Raw genomic sequence first — 18,960 nt, forward strand, 5'->3', positions numbered from 1 at the left:
AAAATACACGTTGTCATATGTAAACTACCTGGAGTGTTTGTTCCTCTTGGATTTTTTTCTGTAGTCATAATTCAGATGACTTCCTGCTGCCTGGGGCTTTATCTCTGGTCATACTTGAAACTATTGCTTAGTCAAAACCTCCAGGCACTAGTCATTGATTTTTGGAGCTTATAAAAGAAACCCCGGAGCAAGATATAAAGCTAACCTTTCACATTAGTCCAGAGTTCACAAGGGTGAGTTTAAAACGCTGTAAATAGCAGTGGAGAAAGTATTTGCTTATAACCTTCTGAAGTAATACTGTGTGGGCAAACCAGCCAAGTTTCTGCTTGTGTTTGTTGAGCTCTTCGGTGCTTACCAAAAGGTGAGAATTAAGACCTTAACCTTTTGCTTTTATTCAGCCTGTCTGTGTCTGTGTGTCTGTGTATGTGTTGATAGTGGGACTTGAACTCTGGGTCTTGTACTCTTGCTTGTCTTTACTCAAGGCTGGTACTCTACCATTTGAGCCACACTTCCACCTCAAGCTCTTTCCTGGTTAATTTTGATGGTTAATTAGAGGTAAGGGTGTCATGGTGTTATGAACTTATCTGCCTGGGCTGGCTTCAAATCTTGATCCTCAGATCTCAGCCCCCCATGTAGTTCAGATTCCAGGCCAGAGCCTGGATACCTGGCCGCAGCCCCACTCCTAAGCATTTAGAAAGCCGCAGATATTTTCTTCTTTGCATCTACTTACATGTTATTTGCAGCGTTCTGACCTAGCTCTGTTTCTGCAGCCTGTAGGTGATGGGCAGGTCAGAAAGTCAGATGGATATAACTGACCTCAGCCCCCCGAAGCCGAAGAAGCAGCAGCGATGGACTCCGCTGGAGATCAGCCTCTCGGTCCTTGTCCTGCTGCTCACAGTCATCGCCGTGACCATGATTGCCCTCTATGCAACCTACGATGGTGAGTGGCTGGCCTGCTGCTACGCATGTGCCATGAGCCCTTCCATCGCTGCCATCGCGCATGCGCCCTCCCATCTCCGCGCATGCGCCCAGGGCAGACACCCCTGGAGAAAAAGGACCCCAGCCTGTAAAAATGGCGGCCTTCCACTTAAAAGCCTAGTAACCGCTAAGTGTACTTAGATTCAATTCATGAGGACTCTACTGGGTGGCTTTGATGAATCAAAGTGTCCGCCACTCTATCAATTCATGTTTGTTGTGTCACTGACATCCTAAAGGACGTCCCAGGAATCTGGGAAACCTGATTTGGGTCTGGGAAGATTTGCAACAGAGGTTAGTAAAGATTGGTTCTCTAATGGGAAAAAAATGGTAACAATGATGAATGAAAAGAGCAGTGATTTCAGCAGAACAGTCCAGGGCTTGGCTGGCAGAGAAGACAGAATGATTTATTTTTCTGTATAATCAAACTTCCAATTTAGGATTTGCCTATGTCATCTCCCTGTGTTGCTTTTTAACCATCAGCAGTGATATCTAAGGCTTAGGCTCTTGCTTTAAGGAATTGCTTATTTAATTGGCAAGTTTTTTGAAAAAGAACAAAAGGTAAAGAGGGATTAGAAAATGTGTATTGTAAATATTTCTGTATCCACTCTCCTTTTCCTAGATGGTGTTTGCAAGTCATCAGACTGCATAAAATCAGGTAAGAGATCACATTTACGTTTAATAGTTTCACAGTGGAGGGCATTTAATAATCAGATGATGATGGAGATGTGTGCAATTGTGCTTCGTTTATATTTGTATTCATTATAGGTCACCTGTTTGTGGTTTGGCTTTTAGTTAAAGAAAATAAAAAATGTATTTTAGTGGTAGATGGATTCATTTGAATATTCTAGAAAATGATTTCATATTTTAATCTTGTGTATGAGGAGGCAGTAGAAACTATGTCTCATATATGTATGTGTGGAGCTGAGAATGGAGTTGGAGAAGGAAGCTGATAGCTGAATGGAGCAGATCACTGTTAGCTGGTGTGTGGTGGGTGTGGATTTGGAAGGGAGTCACGTGTAGGCGAGGTGTGGGGGGACTGTGGGGAGGCAGGATTTGGAAGTGGAGTCATGGAAGAGGGAAAAGTCAACATCAAAGAGGAGTAAGAATGAATCCAATGGCTCTGTGGGTGAGCTCAGTGCTTGTCCAACAAGAGCAAGGCCCTGGGTTTGACACCCAGCAGGAAAGAATGCATCATGTTGTTGGAAAGCAGTCAAAATACAAGCTGGGCAGATAAGGTATATTATAGAGACTTGAAACCCATGGTGGCTCTGAAAACAGAGGAGTGAATATTTTCTTGGACAGTAAAAGCTGAGGGGTAGTTTGGGAAAGGCTGGACTGGACATGGTACATGAGATTTCTGTGCGGTGGTGATGGAGGTTTCCTGGGACAGAGGCAGGCTTGCATGTGACAGAGGCTTGTCTATAACAGAGGCTCCTGTGGTGGAGGCTGTCCTGTGACAGAGGCTGTCCTGTGGTAGAGGCTTGTCTGAGGGCTCTGCCTGTGTCTGGGTGCACGTGGTTGAGGTCACAGAAAGGAAGATGTGAGTGACTTAGCAGGACGGTGAAACCAGGATCACATTAAGTTGAAAATGATGTCTCCTTCCAAACCCTGAAACTGAAGAAGGTGGCACTGGCCATGCAGAAACAGAGGTGGAGACAAATCCGGCATGCTTCATCCAAGCTGAAGGACAGAGAGCAGGGCAGGCAGGCAGCAGGGAGGCCGACATGGGGCACAAGTGGCCATAGGTGGATTTGGGGGTCTTGGCTTGTGGGGGCATGGGGAGCCTTGGAGGTAGCACTGAGCTCCCATGGCAGAAGAGAGGAACAGGGGAAGAACTTGGGACTATCCGTAGTAAAAGCAGACTGGACGAGGACCGAGGAATGGTTCACACACAGCCATGTATGGAGAGGAAGCGACAGGAGTTCCAACCCTTCCCTGTTCTCAAAGAAAGAGGGTGTCTGTCCTTTGTCCCCTGTGGCTGGAGCTCCCCCTTGGGTTTCTCTTATTCAATAAACATTGCAGGATGATGATAAGGAGACGCCTGGGTGTTCTCTGTCAGGGTCCAGCATGCGGAGTACGTGGCCTTGACTGGTTGTTTGCTGGCGGTGTTTTGCCCCAGGTCTGTGTCGGGAGGGCAGACACCTTGAACCGAGGGTAAGGAATATACGATTGGATCCGAGCCACTGTCTACCGAGTATAACAGCATGGACTTTCTCAGCCAAGGGCTTGCTCAGAAACAAAGACATTTCTTTCTTCTGCAGGCTCTGCACAGATTCCTTGGCCCCATGCGGGGGCAAGTGAGCGTGTGCCTCAGTTGTCAGTCAGTCCCTCCCAGACCCTTCCACACCTCCTCTGCCAGCTGCCCCAGCCCACGTCCATGTCTCCCTGAGAAAGTTCCACTGTGATGCTCACTTCTGTCTTTCATGTCTTTCGCTTGTGTCTTGCATCACCCAGCTTAATCATATTCTCTTCTTTTCCTCTTTATTTTCTTCCTCTTTTTATTTATTTATTTTTTGCATTTTATTTTTCAAGAAACTGGATTGTTTGGTTGCGGGGCATACTCTTATAAGCACCTTGGGTGATGTTGCTGTGGAGGTTTGGGGTTTCCTACCTGGTGCCTCCGGGTACGTGCAGCCCCGGGCGGGGGGGGGGGGCGCTCCCAGTGCCACAGGCAGTCAGCTAGAGGTGGCTTCTGTCACCAGCAAGCCAACAGCCTGGGATGTGGCAGTGTACCTTCAGCTCTTCCTCAGGTCGCTTCAAAGGAGCCTTGGGCCTTTCAGACTTTGGACATGATTGTGGTTTGTGGAGTACATTGCTTATGGTAGAACTCAGAGTTCAAAGACACAAGAGGACTCTGAAAAGTGAAATCCAAAGGGAGAAGTGTTGGGTGATCTCTTAGACCCCAGAAGCTGCTTCGTGAGTGTCAGTGTGCATCTTCATCCTTGTGCATCCTCGCACACCGGGACACAGCCAGGGTCTCTGTGCGTACGTTTCATGTTACTTTAATGTAATAGTTGAGGCCAACTAGCTTTGTAAAAAATGGAAGTTTAGGTGGAGTGGTACATGCCTGTAATCCAAACTGTGTAGCTCATGGTCAGAGGCTGGCTACTCTACTCTGCCTACCACACAGACCAAGGCTGAAAGAGTCGGAACAGGGCTCTTGTGGTCGAGCTCTTGCCATGTGAGCACCAGGCCCTGGATCCAGTTGCCCAGTACTTGAAATGAAAAAGAAATAAGCTCATTTATCTCACAGTTCATTTGTGAGCGACTTAACCCCAAGAGAGAACAGTACTCTTGTGCAGAGTGTCAGACACGACTATGTTTTTCTGGTGACTTGGAGAGCAGTAGGAGCCAGAGGAGGCTCCTGAGAACTATGCCTGCTTCAATTCAGTGCAAATTTTAGTTCCCAGGCAGACATCTGGTGGGACAGGACACAGAAAGGAGATACTTTGTCCCTGCATGGTGAAGCAGTGTGTCATAGTCTACTCAGGCATTTGTATATGGCCAAGTCTCTCAGATCCGCAATAAAGGACAAGGGCCAACTCTAGGTGACCCCTCGGAACCCTTCAGAGCAGGAGCTGAGACTGCTGCATTATGGATTTACACATGACAAAGTCGTGCGGGGAGTGAGAACAGAGCAGGCGTCTCAGCAGACAGACCCCGGAAACACACCTTTGCTCACTTAAACCCAGCAAGTGGAACTTTGCTGCGGGCGGCCTTCCCGACTCAGTTCTCCAGACAATCTGTGGTCATGCCTGCCTGGAATTTCTCCAGTCAATCAGTATCTGCTGGTCAAATCTGGCGGAAAAATGTTGGTGGTCACTTATGAGATAAATACGCACCTGGAGAGCAGGTTTTTTTTACCTTCTAGGGACACTGTAGACAGTATTGCACCAGCATTTTTATTGCATGGGCAAGGAACGGGCACCCTAGATAGGTGGAATTAAGATCTTAGAGGGGAGAGATAGCCATGTTCAGTGAGCTCCCAGGGAGTTCAAAGGTTTGCTTTACAGCTACAAAAATTACGTGTTTGCAGTTTCCATGTGTGAAGTACACTACCCAGACTCTTTTGACAGTGTGAGAAGTCATTTATAAAATTCTGGAAATGGGAAAAGGAATGATATGTTGGTGAAGGGTGGGTGTGCACCAGCTGGGGCTGGTCCGCCAGCACTGGGTCTCAGTGGAGAGACACAGACCCCCCATGCAGGGGGAGGGCCAGACGGGGCCCTGCAGGGCACAGCTACCAAGCCCTTGGTGTACAGCCCATCGCGATCAAATTAATGGATCGCTTAAAGGAAATTGAAATGCAGAACATTCATAAAACCAGAACACAAACGTCACCCAAGCCCCTAAATCCTGAAATTTCCATTCTTAGAGGTTGGTGGTGATCTCCTCTTTAGTCCTATTTCTACACTGGCCAGAAAAATTCTCTGTTCCAGGAGATGCACAAAAACAGAAACAATACAGAGAGTGCTAGAGTGCTATATAGAGTGCTATATGTAGAGTGCTATATAACAGATGTCTCTGTTCAGGTACAGATATGTGAGAGAGGGTTCTCTCTCTTGGGGGGGGGATTTGCTGGTACAGTGGATTGAACTCAAGGCCTTGAACCATTGCTCAGCTTTCTTGCTTACAGTTGTTACTCTGCCACTGGAACCATGCCTCCATTCTAGCTTTTTGCTAGTTAGTTGGAGACGGAGTCCCAGGGACTTTCCTGCCTGGGCTGGCTTCAAACCGAGATCCTCTGGGTCTCAGCTGAGGGGGAGTTCTTAGGGGAATCGGCTCACATCACCTCACGTCACATTACCTCATGTCTCAGCACACACTTTCCTGACATCCGGGAGCCAGGAAAGCTGCTGCTGGTGCCCTGACTGTGTTGGAGGTGCTGGAGCCACCGGAACTGATAGGAAGTGCACCCGAGTTCTGAGCGCAGAGGCCAGAGGCTCCGGAGGAGAGGGGATTTGCTGCTCTCTGCCCTCCCTGCTCTCACCAAGGCAGGTCTTGACTGAATTCATGGATTGAAATGCCAGTCTCTTCTAGAAATGCCCATGGACACCCTGGGAATCCTGGCCAGTCAGAAATCAGGGGATCCCTTAACCCAGTCAAATAGGTATCTAAAAATTAACCACAATAGACAATCATAAAAAAGCTACACTACACTGAGTATGAAGATGTGAGCAAACCGCTCCATCACACATCCCTGGGGAGTGTGCGTTTACACACTCCCACCTCAAAATGTGAGAATCATTTGGGGAAGCAATTTGGCATTTTTTGCAAAAACCTAACCTACAGTGGGACAATCTCAATCCCGGGAGACGCGGGCACACAGCCTGGTAAGGATTTTGCTGTGATTGCTCGCAACAACATTTTTCACTCTAGCCAATGCTTGGAAACAACCCCAATGCCAGTAATCAAGTGATAAAACACTGTGGAGTACTATGCTGTGGTGAAAAGAAACAAGCTACTTATACAAGCCACAGTACGTAAGACCTGCAGAATCACTGCTCAGCACAAAGTAAGCCAGACACAAAACCTCCTGTGTTATATTAGTACTCATCTTCAGTGTGCAGTCAGTGGAGGCAGAAGTACAGAGGTAGAATCAAACATGGCTGCTGGGTTGGGGTGGAGTAGGGATTGGCTGCAAATGGTCCAGGAGCCTGGAGAGAACAAAGTGGTAAACTTTGTTTTAAGGAGACACTAACGTTACAAATACTGAAAGCATGACTCTGGAAAGCTTACTGCATCTTTTTCCATTAAGCAACGCTTGGCACCAGAGACACTGGTCTGTGATCTTAAGTCATTTTAGTTGTGTGCATGCATTCCCTACGTATAGACATTGGACTTAAAAGGGTCTCATTTCACAGAGAAGCTGCAGTGGCAGCCCTCTGTGAGGCACTTGCCCTTCGAGGAAATGTGGAAATACACATGGGTCTAGGACACAGATGTATTCCACTTAACATCTGATTTCATGAAATCACAAGTGCACTATCTAGTGCTTTTTACTGAGAAATCACACAGAGAGAGCATAAACTTCTTGCCTTGCTGTCTCCACCGAGGTTCCAGGTGTTTACACTGCAAAGGAGCAGGCAGATTTGAAGAGCCCCCTATGGTCCCCAAGGAGGGGGCTTGGCTGCCTTTCCCGTTGCTTCCTGATTTCCCCTTGTAGCCCAGCCAGCCCTTGTATTTCTCGCTGGCCTCACAGGCCTTACTGCCAGAGGTTCTTGGTGGTTGCACTGGGCAAGCAAGATACGATACTGGTGGAGAGAATGCAGGCCAGGTTGCAAACGACCTTGTGGGCCGCACCAGGGGCAAATTGTAATTCCTACTAAACTCTGCTGAAAGCCAGTCCATGGTTTTTCTGAAGGCTCCGGAATCTCGAAGCTTGCCTGGTGCAAAGACTTACCCAGACAGGAAGGGTAGCTCAGCAACCCCAGGGTGGAGAGCTTGTAAGGCGGAGGCTCTGAAGTGTGTCTGTAGGGCTCCACCAGGGAGGGCGTACAGGGCAGCGTGAGGATGGACAGGATGGGCAGTGTCCTGTGTGGGCCAGGAGTTTTAGTGTAGACTCTGTGTTTGAGCATCTTAACTCCTGTCAGTCACAGTGGTGGGAGAAACCTGGTCCATGATCCCAGCTCAGAGGATGGACTGGAAGCCTCCATCATCCCAGCTCAAAGGATGGACTGGAGGCCTCCATCATCCCAGCTCAGAGGATGGACTGGAGGCCTCCATGGTCCCAGCTCAGAGGATGGACTGCATAGCAGTCAATGTCTGTCTGATGTCTGTCTGATAGCTAAGCCCCTCTGAGATTACACAGCAATCTTGTATCTACTGCATGTGCCTTCCTCTCCCGGTTGCTCCTGGAGAGTGCTGTGGGTTGACAGTCTCTCCTGGACGTCCCTCAGTGACGTGACTTTCTATTGGTAATTCAGACGCATGCACCTCTTGAGGCTGGTTGCTTGAATTCTGGACCTGTGATCTCCACTCTTCTTTTTATTTTATTTTTTGTGCCAGTCTTGGGACTTGAGCTCAGGGTCTAGGCGCTGTCTCTGAGCTTTTATTTTTGCTCAAGGCTAGTGTTCTACCACTTGAGCCATAGTTCCACTTCTAGCGTTTTGGTAGTTTGTTGGAAATAGGAGTCTTACTGGTTTCCTGCCTAGGTTGGCTTTGAGCCGTGATCTTCAGATCTCAGCTTCCTGAGTAGCTAGGAAGCTCCAGCTCCCTCTTTGTTCTTCTATGGCAGGAAGGTGTCCTGGGAGATGTGTTTTCTGGCACGTACACAGTTTCAGCCCATTTTCTCCTCCCGTTTTCCACTGCTCCCTTGCTAATTGGTCCTGTCGGTCTCCGGACTTTCCAACATATGAGCTTTCTCATACCCACAACTCATGATGCAAACACTGTTGTCATTTTCCTTTAGAGGTCAAATGCCTTGTCTGGGAATGACCGCCAGCAGCATTATTTAGAACTAAGGGGAAGGGAAAGGCTTCAGATGAAGCATGGTGCTGTGTTGGAGTTGCCAAAGGGTATTGGCTGCGGTCAGGTGGTGAGCCTCCCGCGCTTGGGGTTGTGATTTGCTGTGGGCAAAATGGACAGATGTGGGTAACACCTTGTGGGAGGCAGTGCTCACAAGGCACAGTGCTTACACCAACAGTGGTGAAGGGGAGTGATAAGTTTCTGACTTGGGCAACGGTGGTAGGTGCACCCTTCACGTCAGGGGACACAGCAGCTTAACCATGGGGACCCACGCTGGGAGGCGTTAGCGCCCACAGCGTTCTCCTTGGAGGTGCTGCTTAGTTCCACAGGGGTGGAGGATAGTGGATGGTGTCACTGATGTTTCCAGAAGGAACAAAATGGGAATGAAAAGCCCAGACAGCATAGGAGGAAGCAACAGCTTACAGTTAGAGAGGGAGACTGGGAAGTCGTCACCGGAAAGGTGGAAAGAGGACTCAACAATGGTGACCCATGTGGATGGGCGGAGTGATTATCAAGCCCAGTGGTCAGGGGAGCTAAATGGGGCTGGGGATTCTGGCAGCAGTTGGGGATGGGCATGTGGAGAAGGGGTGGGGAAGAAGATGGGGAAGGAGACAGGTTCCCATCCATTGGCACGTAGGAGAGGATGGAACCAGACAGGAGGAGCCGTTGCCCAGGGGTAGCAGGCCCTGGCCCCGCTCTGTGACTGGAGATAGTGTCGGTGGGCGGCCCGCCTGCTAGATGCCAGAAGGTGCGGGGGCTATGCGGGCCACGTCCGATGCTTCAGCTCTCTATGTGTCTGCTGCACTGTCCCAGGACTTCTGCAGCCAACCGGAATCATGTCACTTTCAACTCGATCCCCGGCCCAGCTGAAAACCCTTCAGTGGTTTCATTTAACTCTTTCTCAAAGCCAGGATCTCAAAACAACATCCAAAGTAAACAGAACTTTCACACTTCAGAAGTCAGATCGCCTTTTCTGTTTGTTTTGTTTTTGTTTTGATTCTGGTGCCTTTGGTCCAGCGGAGTCTGATGACAGCGCAGTGCCTTTGCTGTGAACACAGTGGTAATGAATGGGAATTAAGGTCGCTGTGGAGACCAGATGCTTGGAAGATAAATGAAGGCATCTAGCTGGAACCCGCTAGTCAGCAGTGCGGCTTGTCCTCTGAGGTGGACGGCTAAACAAAAGCAAGCAAGTAAAATAGAAAAATGTGAATAACACCCTATCTTTTAAGTAGATCTTTTTCCCTTTGGATTAATCAAAGCTTTCCTGATCTTCAAAGATATTCTTGAAAAACTCTCTCAAATCACTAAAAACTTAGATGTTCATAACAACCAAGTTTAACTTACTAATGCTTCCCGTCCCCCCCCCCCCACCAAAAAAAAATCCCTTCATGAAGTTCTTTAGCTTAATTTTCTGATATAATTTAATTAAACTATTTTTTATATCTCTGCTGGTCTGAAGATAAAATAAAGTCATTATCCCCCCAAACACATGGCTATCGCAGTGAGTGATTTCACAACTTAAAAGCCAAGAAGCAAAGTTGTAATACTTATGACAGAAAAATCGTTCGGTCATATTTGAGTGATTCAGATGAACAGTGCTCCAGGCACATGGCCGCTGACTCAACTTGGATTTTCAAGACACTGCCTCGTGTCCTGTAGCAAGCATAGGACAGTACAGGGAGAACCTGGAGCACCGCCTTCAACCCTCACGTACCCCCAGCAACCATGGCATGCTACAAAACCAACAAAAGAAGCGGGAGAGCTTCAGAGTTCACAAATGGTGCTTGAGGTCCCGGCGGGGGCTAAGATCCAGTGGAGACTCAGACCTGATCTGGCACCCCCTGGGGCCAAGGTGGATGGCTCAAGGCTCCAGGCCTGGAAGCCCTGGGCCTGCTGATCCGCCCTGACCTTCACTCTGGTTGTTGGTTGGGTTGGTGCATTTTACTTCTGACTCTTTCCCTAGTTCTGGAAACAACTCTTGCTTCCACTCCCTCTCCCACGGCTTTCTGGGACTGGTCTCACTCACTCACAGCTTGACTCTTAACCTTTGGCTGGAGCTGAGGGACTGGAAGCTGTCTCCAGCACTGTCCTTCCTCAGTGCTGGGCCTGTCCATTAGCCCTGCCCACTGGCCTAGCACCTTTCCAGTACTTTTTAATGTATGTATGTGTATGTATGCATGCATGTATGTGTGTATGTATCGCTTGGCTTTTTCACTCAAAGCTCTGGCTTGAACCGCGATCCTCAGATCTCAGTCTCTGAGGTAGCGAGGGTTCTAGGCCTGAGCCACCGGTGCCCAGCTCCAGTGCTTGCTAGTTGAGAATTTCTTCTGTTTCTGATCTGTCTGGAAGAGGACTCGGCCTCACTGGACAGGCCACTGGATGGCCAGCGCCAGGACTGAGCCCAGTGGTGCACACATCCAGACTTAAGGTGAAGCAGCTTCTGCAGGCACTGCACAGAGGAAGCTACCGCAGGTCCTAAGGGGCCTGCCTGCAGGCCTTTTCATTGGTAGGCTTATTATCTAATCAAAGAAGATCTATAATGGGATTATATATGTGAATGGCCCAGTGTTTTCCCCAATACTCCTTATCTGACTTTCCGTGAGTCACTTTTTAATTCAAGGATTGTAATAGGCAAAAGGATCTACTACCAAAATATTTTAAAGATTCAAATAACTGTGTCTTTGGATGTTATAAACAGCAGATGGAGATAATTTACAGATATGCTTTGTTTTTATTTTGTAATGGCCTCATTTTTTTTATACAAACTTGCTTTAATTAGCACATAGTAGTTCTATGAAGCCGGGGCCAGGGGTTGTGGTGACATTTCCATACATACGTACCATGTAAAGCACACATCATTCCACATGTACAATGAAACATACCCCAGTCAGACTCACCTCTCCTCTCTCTCCCTCGCCTCTCGCCCAGCCCCTGTGTTGAGAGCAAGGGCATATTTTAGCGTCCCACATAGACCTGTCCATTCTCCAGTTCTCTCCCCTCTCTGCAGGCCTATATCCTTGGTTAGCAATAAAGTCAATTATGTAACTTTCTCTGTGGTCTAAATTGCTTTGCTAATTCTTCCCTCCTAAGCTAGAACTAGGTCAGCAAGGAAATTTTCACACACATTTCTCCTTTTCCCTCGTTTCTGTTTCAGAGAGATTCCCGCTATTTCCTCATTTGATTAAGAGTTTGCAGCTCTCCGGGATTGGGGCCACCCGATCTGCTGTCCCTTTCTGCACCCCAGTTCTCTCTAGAGTCCTGCATTCTGTGTCATGAATGCTGTCTTTTGCTCCCTGGACATCATTATTTAGCCGAGTCTCGCTGCTGTCAACAACCATCTTGTTCTTTTTATTTTTTGCTGGTACCAAGTTTTGAACTCAGGGCCTCGAACTTGTTCAGATTGCCTGCTGGCGTGGCACTGTACTACTTAACACCTCCAGCCCAGCTTTTTTTTTTTAATGGTTATTCGGAATGGAATCTAGTATACTTTTCCACCTAGGCTAGTCTCAAACTATGATCCTCTGGATCTCTGCCTCCTGAGTAGCAAGGACGTGGCACAACTGGAGTCACAGCCATCACCCACAGCCATCACTGGAGGCTGCCGGGGGCTCCTCTGCTTTGTTTGTAAAAGGCCAACTCCAGCTCCTCGACCGCTGGAAATGCACTGCGGGCAGCTGCTGGCTGACCTTTAGACTACGTGTCAGGTGTGTGTTTTTCCTTATCTGCTGGACACTGGCTAAGCGTGACAAAGAAAAATAAAACCTGAGCCAGGTGAAAAAACCTGTCATCGCCGGACAGACAGACATCATGGCTGGATAGGGTGATGTCATAGCTGGATAGAGTGACATCATAGCTGGATAGAGGGGTGTTCTTGCTGGATGGGGTGACATCATGGCTGGAGAGAGGGCGTCATGTCTGGATGCAGTGATACCAGAGCTGGGTAGAAGGTGTCATGGCTGGGTAAGGTGATATTGCAGAAGTTAACCTGCATTATAAAGGAAAGGGTTGTGTTCCAGATGAAAATTGCAAGCTCTGAGCGGAAATGTGGTGTCTGGCCATTCGACATGCTCTGGTCAGCATGGAGTGCCACAAGCATAACTAGAGGCTCTCAGAATTACTGTGGACATGAAATGAGGTTTCAGAGCCTGTTCAGTCTTCTGGAGAAGGAGAACTGTTGAGGGGGGATCCACGGATCTCCTGGGCTGGAAAGGCTCTGTGACAATATAAACACGTGGAATCAAGCCAGCTTCATGGAATCATGCCGCGCAAGGCTGAGCTCATTATCGGAGCTAAATGTAATTGGTGCTGTCTAGAAAAGAGACTTTGTATAACTTCATTTCATCTTAGGCCTCTTTTTGGAAGCACCGGTGAACTGGCTCAACTTCTCTTTGTGTACCTTAACCAAAGTTAAGCGAAGGCAGGGGCTTTGAGTTGCTCTTGGTAACTACATGTTATTTGAGGTCTGCTTGTCATTCTCAATCATAATCCAAATAATGTGTCTAAAGAAGAGGAACATGGGCAGGCTTTGAAATCATCTTTAGAGATGTCTGCCAGCATCCAGGGAACTTGGGATCTACCCAGAGTGCTCCTGGGGGTGAGGAGGGCGGGTACATGGTTACCCTCCCCTCTGCCCTACCTCCAACAGCTGCAGTTTTTAAAAAGAACAGTATTATTCTTCACATTAGAAGCAACAGAAAACCTGCTCACTTCATTGAAGCATCGTGTTGTGTTTGGGTTATATCATAATGCCTAATAGCTTTTGCCAGTTCAGGCTTTTAGGATTCAGAATGCAAAGTGGACCTGAAAAGGAACACATATTTCTAGACTTATGGAACTTGAACTTAACAGTAACACTGGTGCAGCTTTCATGTCTTAACAGAATATGTTTTGGTTGGGAATTTTGGGGAAAATCCCTTCTGGAAATTCTACCTGGTCCTGTCTAGATGGTGAGCCATTCCTTCAAATAGGTTCTGAGACAAAGTTAAAAACTTTCACTGGGGCTGGGAAGGTGGCTCAGTGGTAGAGCGCTGGCCTTGCATGCATGAGGCCCTGGGTTCAATTCCTCAGCATCACATAAGCAAAAAGAAAAAAGGTGGAATTGGCGCTGTGGCTCAAGTGGTTGAGCAATAGCCTTGAGCTGAAGAGCTGAGGGACAGCGCCCAGGTCCAGTTTCAGGCCCCACGACCGGACCCCCCCGCAAAAAAAAATTTCACTGGCTTGAGAACAGCCAACTAAAGACTGCCAGTCTATTTAGAGTCCTAAAATACAGGGCCAAATGAAGCTTAAAAAAAAAAACCTACAACTTCATATAGTGCATGTATGTTATGGAGAAAATAAAATCTTAATTGAGTGTAAAGAAAAACAGTGGTTGCTATGGAATTTAGATTTTCTCATTGTTTTTAGAGAGCTTCTGCAATTTCTTTCATATTACTTGGAGTTAGGACAAAACAATAATGTAGGGAAAACATCAGCTTAAAATTAGACCTTAATTCAGTCTAAATTCTCATTGTGACCGTGGGTATGTGATTATTCTGGGCCTACATTTCCTTGAAATGAGTGTGATGTTTCCTTTTACAGAACTATTTTTATGTGTGCTGGTCCTGGGGCTTGAACTGGGGCCTTGGCTCTGTCCTCCAGCTTTAATCTCAAGGCTAGCTCTGCTCTACCATTTGAGCCACAACTCTACTTCTGGCTTTCATGATGATTAAATGAAGATGAGAGTCTCAGGGACTTTCCTTTCTGGTCTGGCTTCTAACTACAGTCCTCAGGTCTCAGCTTCCTGAGTACCTAGGATTACAGGTGTGAGCCTCCAATGTCTGTTTATAAAACAATTTTCAGGGAAGTAATTAAAAGCTAACAGGCAAATGGAGAGCAGTCATTATATCTAGACTCTGACACTAAGCTATTTGTGTTCAAATCCCAGCATTGCCCCTAACTAAGCATCTGGCCTTGACCACAAACCATGACTCCTCCTACATTAAATCTCCAAGGTGGTACCATGTCATGTGTGTTGATGCCCACCTCTAACACATATGCCCGGGAAGCCACATCTGGAGGATGGCGAGTGTGAGGCCAGCTTGGGTTGCTTCGCCAGACTCTGTCTCAAAGTAGATAAGCAAGTAAATATAAAGTAACAGAAATGCATTGACCACATGGGATTAAATGAAAAAATACCAAAATAGCTGCAGAAGTGCTCGGCATAAAGCTGAGTGCTTCGTGCGTGTTCAGCACTCACCTCTGCTACCCCTGTCATCACATGGGGGCATCTGCTGAAACACAAGTGTAAACCCTGTCATTTCTATTCTGTTTGTAAATCTGATAGAAAATGGACTCTGTTTACTAGGGGTGTGTGTGTGTATGTGTGTGTGTGTGTGTGTGTGTGTGTTGGTACTAGGGATTGAACTCTGGGCATTCTTGCTCAGCTTTTTCACTCATGGCTGGGACTCTACCCCTTGAGAACCATGCCTCCACGTCTGATTTTTGCCGGTTACTTAGAGATAAGTATCTTAGGTTTGTCTGTGTGGCTGGCTGCGCACCTAGAGCAGGTCTCGGCCCCTGACCAGTCACCAATGCCCGCCAACCTCCCAGTCTTCACACAACTTGACTTACAATCTTTGACACCATTTGACTTATGATGTTTTGCAACTTTACGTATAAATAAATGCATATTACAAATGCATTTGTTAGACATCATACTTTGAATTCTGACTTTGGACCTTTCCCCCAGCTAGCGACAGGTTGAACTATATTGTCTGGAGGTGCTGGGTAGAATGGTGAGCCACAGTTCCCAGTCAAGCAGCCGATGGTTGTGAACATACAGCGAGCTCTGAGGCTGAGCTTTGGTGCTCAATTGGTTAGGTCTGGATCCATCGTAACTATATTTCCAGTTTACAGTGAGTTCATCAGGATGCAGGCTAGTTGTGTAGAGCACATGAAGTATACTTAGCAATTACTCTTCCAGCCAAGTGTAGATCTCTTCATATGAATGCACATGTGCAGGGTGGCCTTGCTTGGCTGGAAGCATCAACCAGATCTTCTGGTGTAAATCCACAGAGTTTCTGTTGTAAATCCTCAGAGAGTCTCGGAGCAGGTGGGTAGGCCTGGCAGCACAGGGTGTGAACGACATGGGAGTTGAAACCTCAGCCGGGGATGATAACCCAGGGCCTGCAGGGCAGCAGTGCAGAGGCACCCAACATCTGGAATCTTCCCTCCCTTCCCCATCTCTCGTCAACCCAGGCATCACACAAGCAATTTGGGGGCAGGGATTTTCATTTTAAAATGAAGAGTAGGTTGTGGAAGAATCCAGAATGCTTGTCCTGAAAGCCGTTTGCATTTATTAGCACTGGAGTCGGCATGCTTGCTGAGTTCCAGTCGTTTTCTCTCCAGGAATGGTCCCCCAGATTCCACTTTCCCCATGGCCATGTTGGAGCGGAGTCCTCAGTGACCCGATGTGATCGTGCTGTGTTTCCCTGTGAACTATCAGACATCCTGACTTGGCCTTAGTTTTGGTTGGGGGACGTGGCGGAAGAGAGGGAGAGAGAGGCAGCAGGAAATATGGTTGGCCATGATGTCAACAGCTGATTTGAAGCTGTCAGACGTCACCTTGTAAGTAATCAAGCTTAATGTCTGCTAATAAAGCTTGCTTTTCAGACGGGAGGTCTGCCTGTCCTTTCCGTCTGCACAAGATGGCAGCCACCGTGGGTCCCTGATCTGTCCCCAGAGCAGCCACCAGACAGCCAATTGTAGTTACTGAAAACACTGACATCGAAATGCTGTGTAGTTGAGGGCTGAAACCAATTTGGAGAAAATAATCTGGAGCTAGTTCTGCTCATGTACACATCCCCAAACCTTTCTATCAGTGAAGATGTTTTGCCATGGAGAAAGAGGTCTCTCCTGTGCATGCGGTATAAACAAACTCCCAAATATAGAATGACAAAAAGCGCCCTAAAAACAGGCAATCAAGAAAGAGACTGTGTGCATGCTGTCCTGCCGCTGAGCTGTGCTACTGCTTCCTACGATCTCTGGAACGTTCCAGAAGACTACAAGAAGAGCAGGGCCACACCCTCACTTGGGGTGGATCCTGGCTTGCAGATTTACCGACTCTCAGAAGTAGATTTGTAGCCCCAGAACCAATTACAGAGACCCACTCAGTGGTTCTCAGACACTCACAGACCAACGAAATGTGTCTGTCGCCCCACACGCCAGGGCTGTGCCAAGTTTGCACGAGGAGACCGAGCAGTCTGTGGAGCCCTGCTCCCCCCATCCTCACACACTTGTCGGTGACCTCCCTGACCTCAGTGGACCACAGGCACACTGAGGGGTGGGGCTTCAGAAGGCTGAGCTGCGCCACATGGAGAGAGGCCACATGTTCCATAATGCTACCTAGACAGCAGCTGTGGAGTAGCTAGCGTGAGGCGTGTTCAGAGACCAACGCTGTCTCTGGAAGCAGAAGCACACAGCAAGCTCAGGTATCTCTCTATTGGGACCAGAGACTGACCAGAGCGAAACCTTGTATTTCCTCTAGTGTTAGTGCACCCATTCAGCAATGATGTCAATTTATGGAACTAAGAAAAGTCCTAAGAATAATAGAAACCAACCAGACACTGGCTTTTTATTTCCATAAAATTGCTGATATGGAAAAGTTTAAACGGCCTATGTAGGGATCAAGTTTTAAAAAATGAAATCCACGCTGGGTGCTAGTGGCTTATGCTAGCTACTCAGGAGGCTGAGATCTGAGGATCGCAGTTCAAACCCAGCCCAGGCAAGAAAGTCTGTGAGATTTTCATCTCCAAATAACCACCAAAAAACTGGAATTGGAGCTATGCCTCAGAGTGGAAGAGTGCTAGCAACACAGCTACGCAGACAGTGCATTCACTGATTTCAGGCTGGCCCCACTTGGCTGACAGTTTCCCCAGGAGTGCTTGATACAGGCAGAAATTTCTTTTAAAACACATGCCTGAGTGCACGCACAGGCACACGCCTGACCAGAAAGCTGGTCTCTAAAAGTGTGTGTGTGCAGACACCCAAATACTTTCTGATGGCTCCAATCCCATTCCAGCCAGCAGCCCTTGGCATTGTTGGAAAGAGAAAACGAGACAGGGAGGTTGGGACTTTGTGGTGTGTGTGTGTGTGTGTGCGTGTGCGTGCGTGCGTGTGCGTGCGTGTGTGTGTGTGTGTGTGTGTGTGTTATAGTGCCAGGGAAGGTATCTGGGCCTTGCCCATGCTGGGAAGGGGCTTCACTGAGTTCCATCCCCAGCCTCCTTCCCAATGTGGGCACACAGCAGGGCCCTGAGTCATGAGACCCCATGTGTAATGGCATGTGGGAGACGGTAGGGTGGCGCCTTGCATCTCTTCTGAGAGACGTGGGAGCCTCCAGGGCTGTCAGCAGCGCGGCCTGCGGGCCACAGAGGACAGCGGTCTTGGTGGTCCTGCTGGCATGGTCTTCCCCACACTAGGTCTGGGAGTGCTTGTGGCTAATGGTGCATGGGGGAGTGTGCAGGTCCATGATCCTAACCTGACCCACCATAGTGAGGAGGGAGTGTTGGGGTACAGTTCCTGCAGGTCCTGGGGTCATGGGCGGGTTCTGGGCACGAGGGCGTGGAGACTGACGTGAGCAGAGCCTTCCACGGCGGGTGGGGGGAGGTGTTACAGGACACAAGGCGGGCCCCTCGCAAAGGGCACTGTCACGGCGAGCCCTGGAGCCACACCGGGCTGAGACAGGGACCGGACAGCACACACAGCAGAGAGGGCACCGGGGTGATACCAGCCTGCATCTCCCACACACTGGGTCCTATGTGTACGCGCTTCTGTCCTCCTGGGTCCCCTGGCAGTATCTCAGAACCAGCCCAAAGAGTGATTTAATAGAAGAGGAGAGGCCCCCTGACCTGGTGGGGGGTGCCCACCCATCACGTGTCCCCCTCCTGTGCCCACCCGTCACGTGTCCTCCTGTGCCCACCCATCACATGTCCCCCTCCTGTGCCCACCCATCACATGTCCCCCTCCTGTGCCCACCCGTCACGTGTCCCCCTCCTGTGCCCACCCATCACATGCCCCCTCCTGTGTCCACCCATCATGTGTCCCCCTCCTGTTCTCACCCGTCACGTGTCCCCCTCCTGTGCCCACCCATCACATGTCCCCCTCCTGTGCCCACCCGTCACGTGTCCCCCTGTGCCCACCCATAACGTGTCCCCCTCCTGTGCCCATCCGTCACGTGTCCTCCTCCTGTGCCCACCTGTCATGTGTCCTCCTGTGCCCACCCGTCACGTGTCCTCCTGTGCCCACCCGTCATGTGTCCTCCTGTGCCCACCCATCACATGTCCCCCTCCTGTGCCCACCCGTCACGTGTCCCCCTCCTGTGCCCACCCGTCACGTGTCCCCCTCCTGTGCCCACCCGTCACGTGTCTCCCTCCTGTGCCCACCCGTCACGTGTCCCCCTCCTGTGCCCACCCGTCACGTGTCCCCCTCCTGTGCCCACCCGTCACGTGTCCCCCTCCTGTGCTCACCCGTCACGTGTCC

The 18,960-nt window shown here is 48.9% G+C and overlaps 1 protein-coding gene across 1 annotated transcript in view; it reads left to right on the plus strand.

Moving 5' to 3' along the window:
• Positions 1 to 262: 262 nt before the first annotated feature.
• The window catches only part of Mme (membrane metallo-endopeptidase), a 66,764-nt gene continuing 48,066 nt past the window's right edge, over positions 263 to 18,960 (plus strand). Inside the window, exons 1-3 of the mRNA XM_013016237.1 lie at positions 263 to 361; positions 771 to 940; positions 1,598 to 1,633. Of these exons, the coding sequence (XP_012871691.1) occupies positions 781 to 940; positions 1,598 to 1,633 (196 nt within the window). The 5' untranslated portion in view covers positions 263 to 361; positions 771 to 780. The remainder of the gene's footprint in view (positions 362 to 770; positions 941 to 1,597; positions 1,634 to 18,960) is intronic.

This window comes from Dipodomys ordii, unplaced genomic scaffold (genome assembly GCF_000151885.1).
Source record: "Dipodomys ordii isolate 6190 unplaced genomic scaffold, Dord_2.0 Scaffold30, whole genome shotgun sequence".
Classification (NCBI taxonomy): domain Eukaryota; kingdom Metazoa; phylum Chordata; class Mammalia; order Rodentia; family Heteromyidae; genus Dipodomys; species Dipodomys ordii.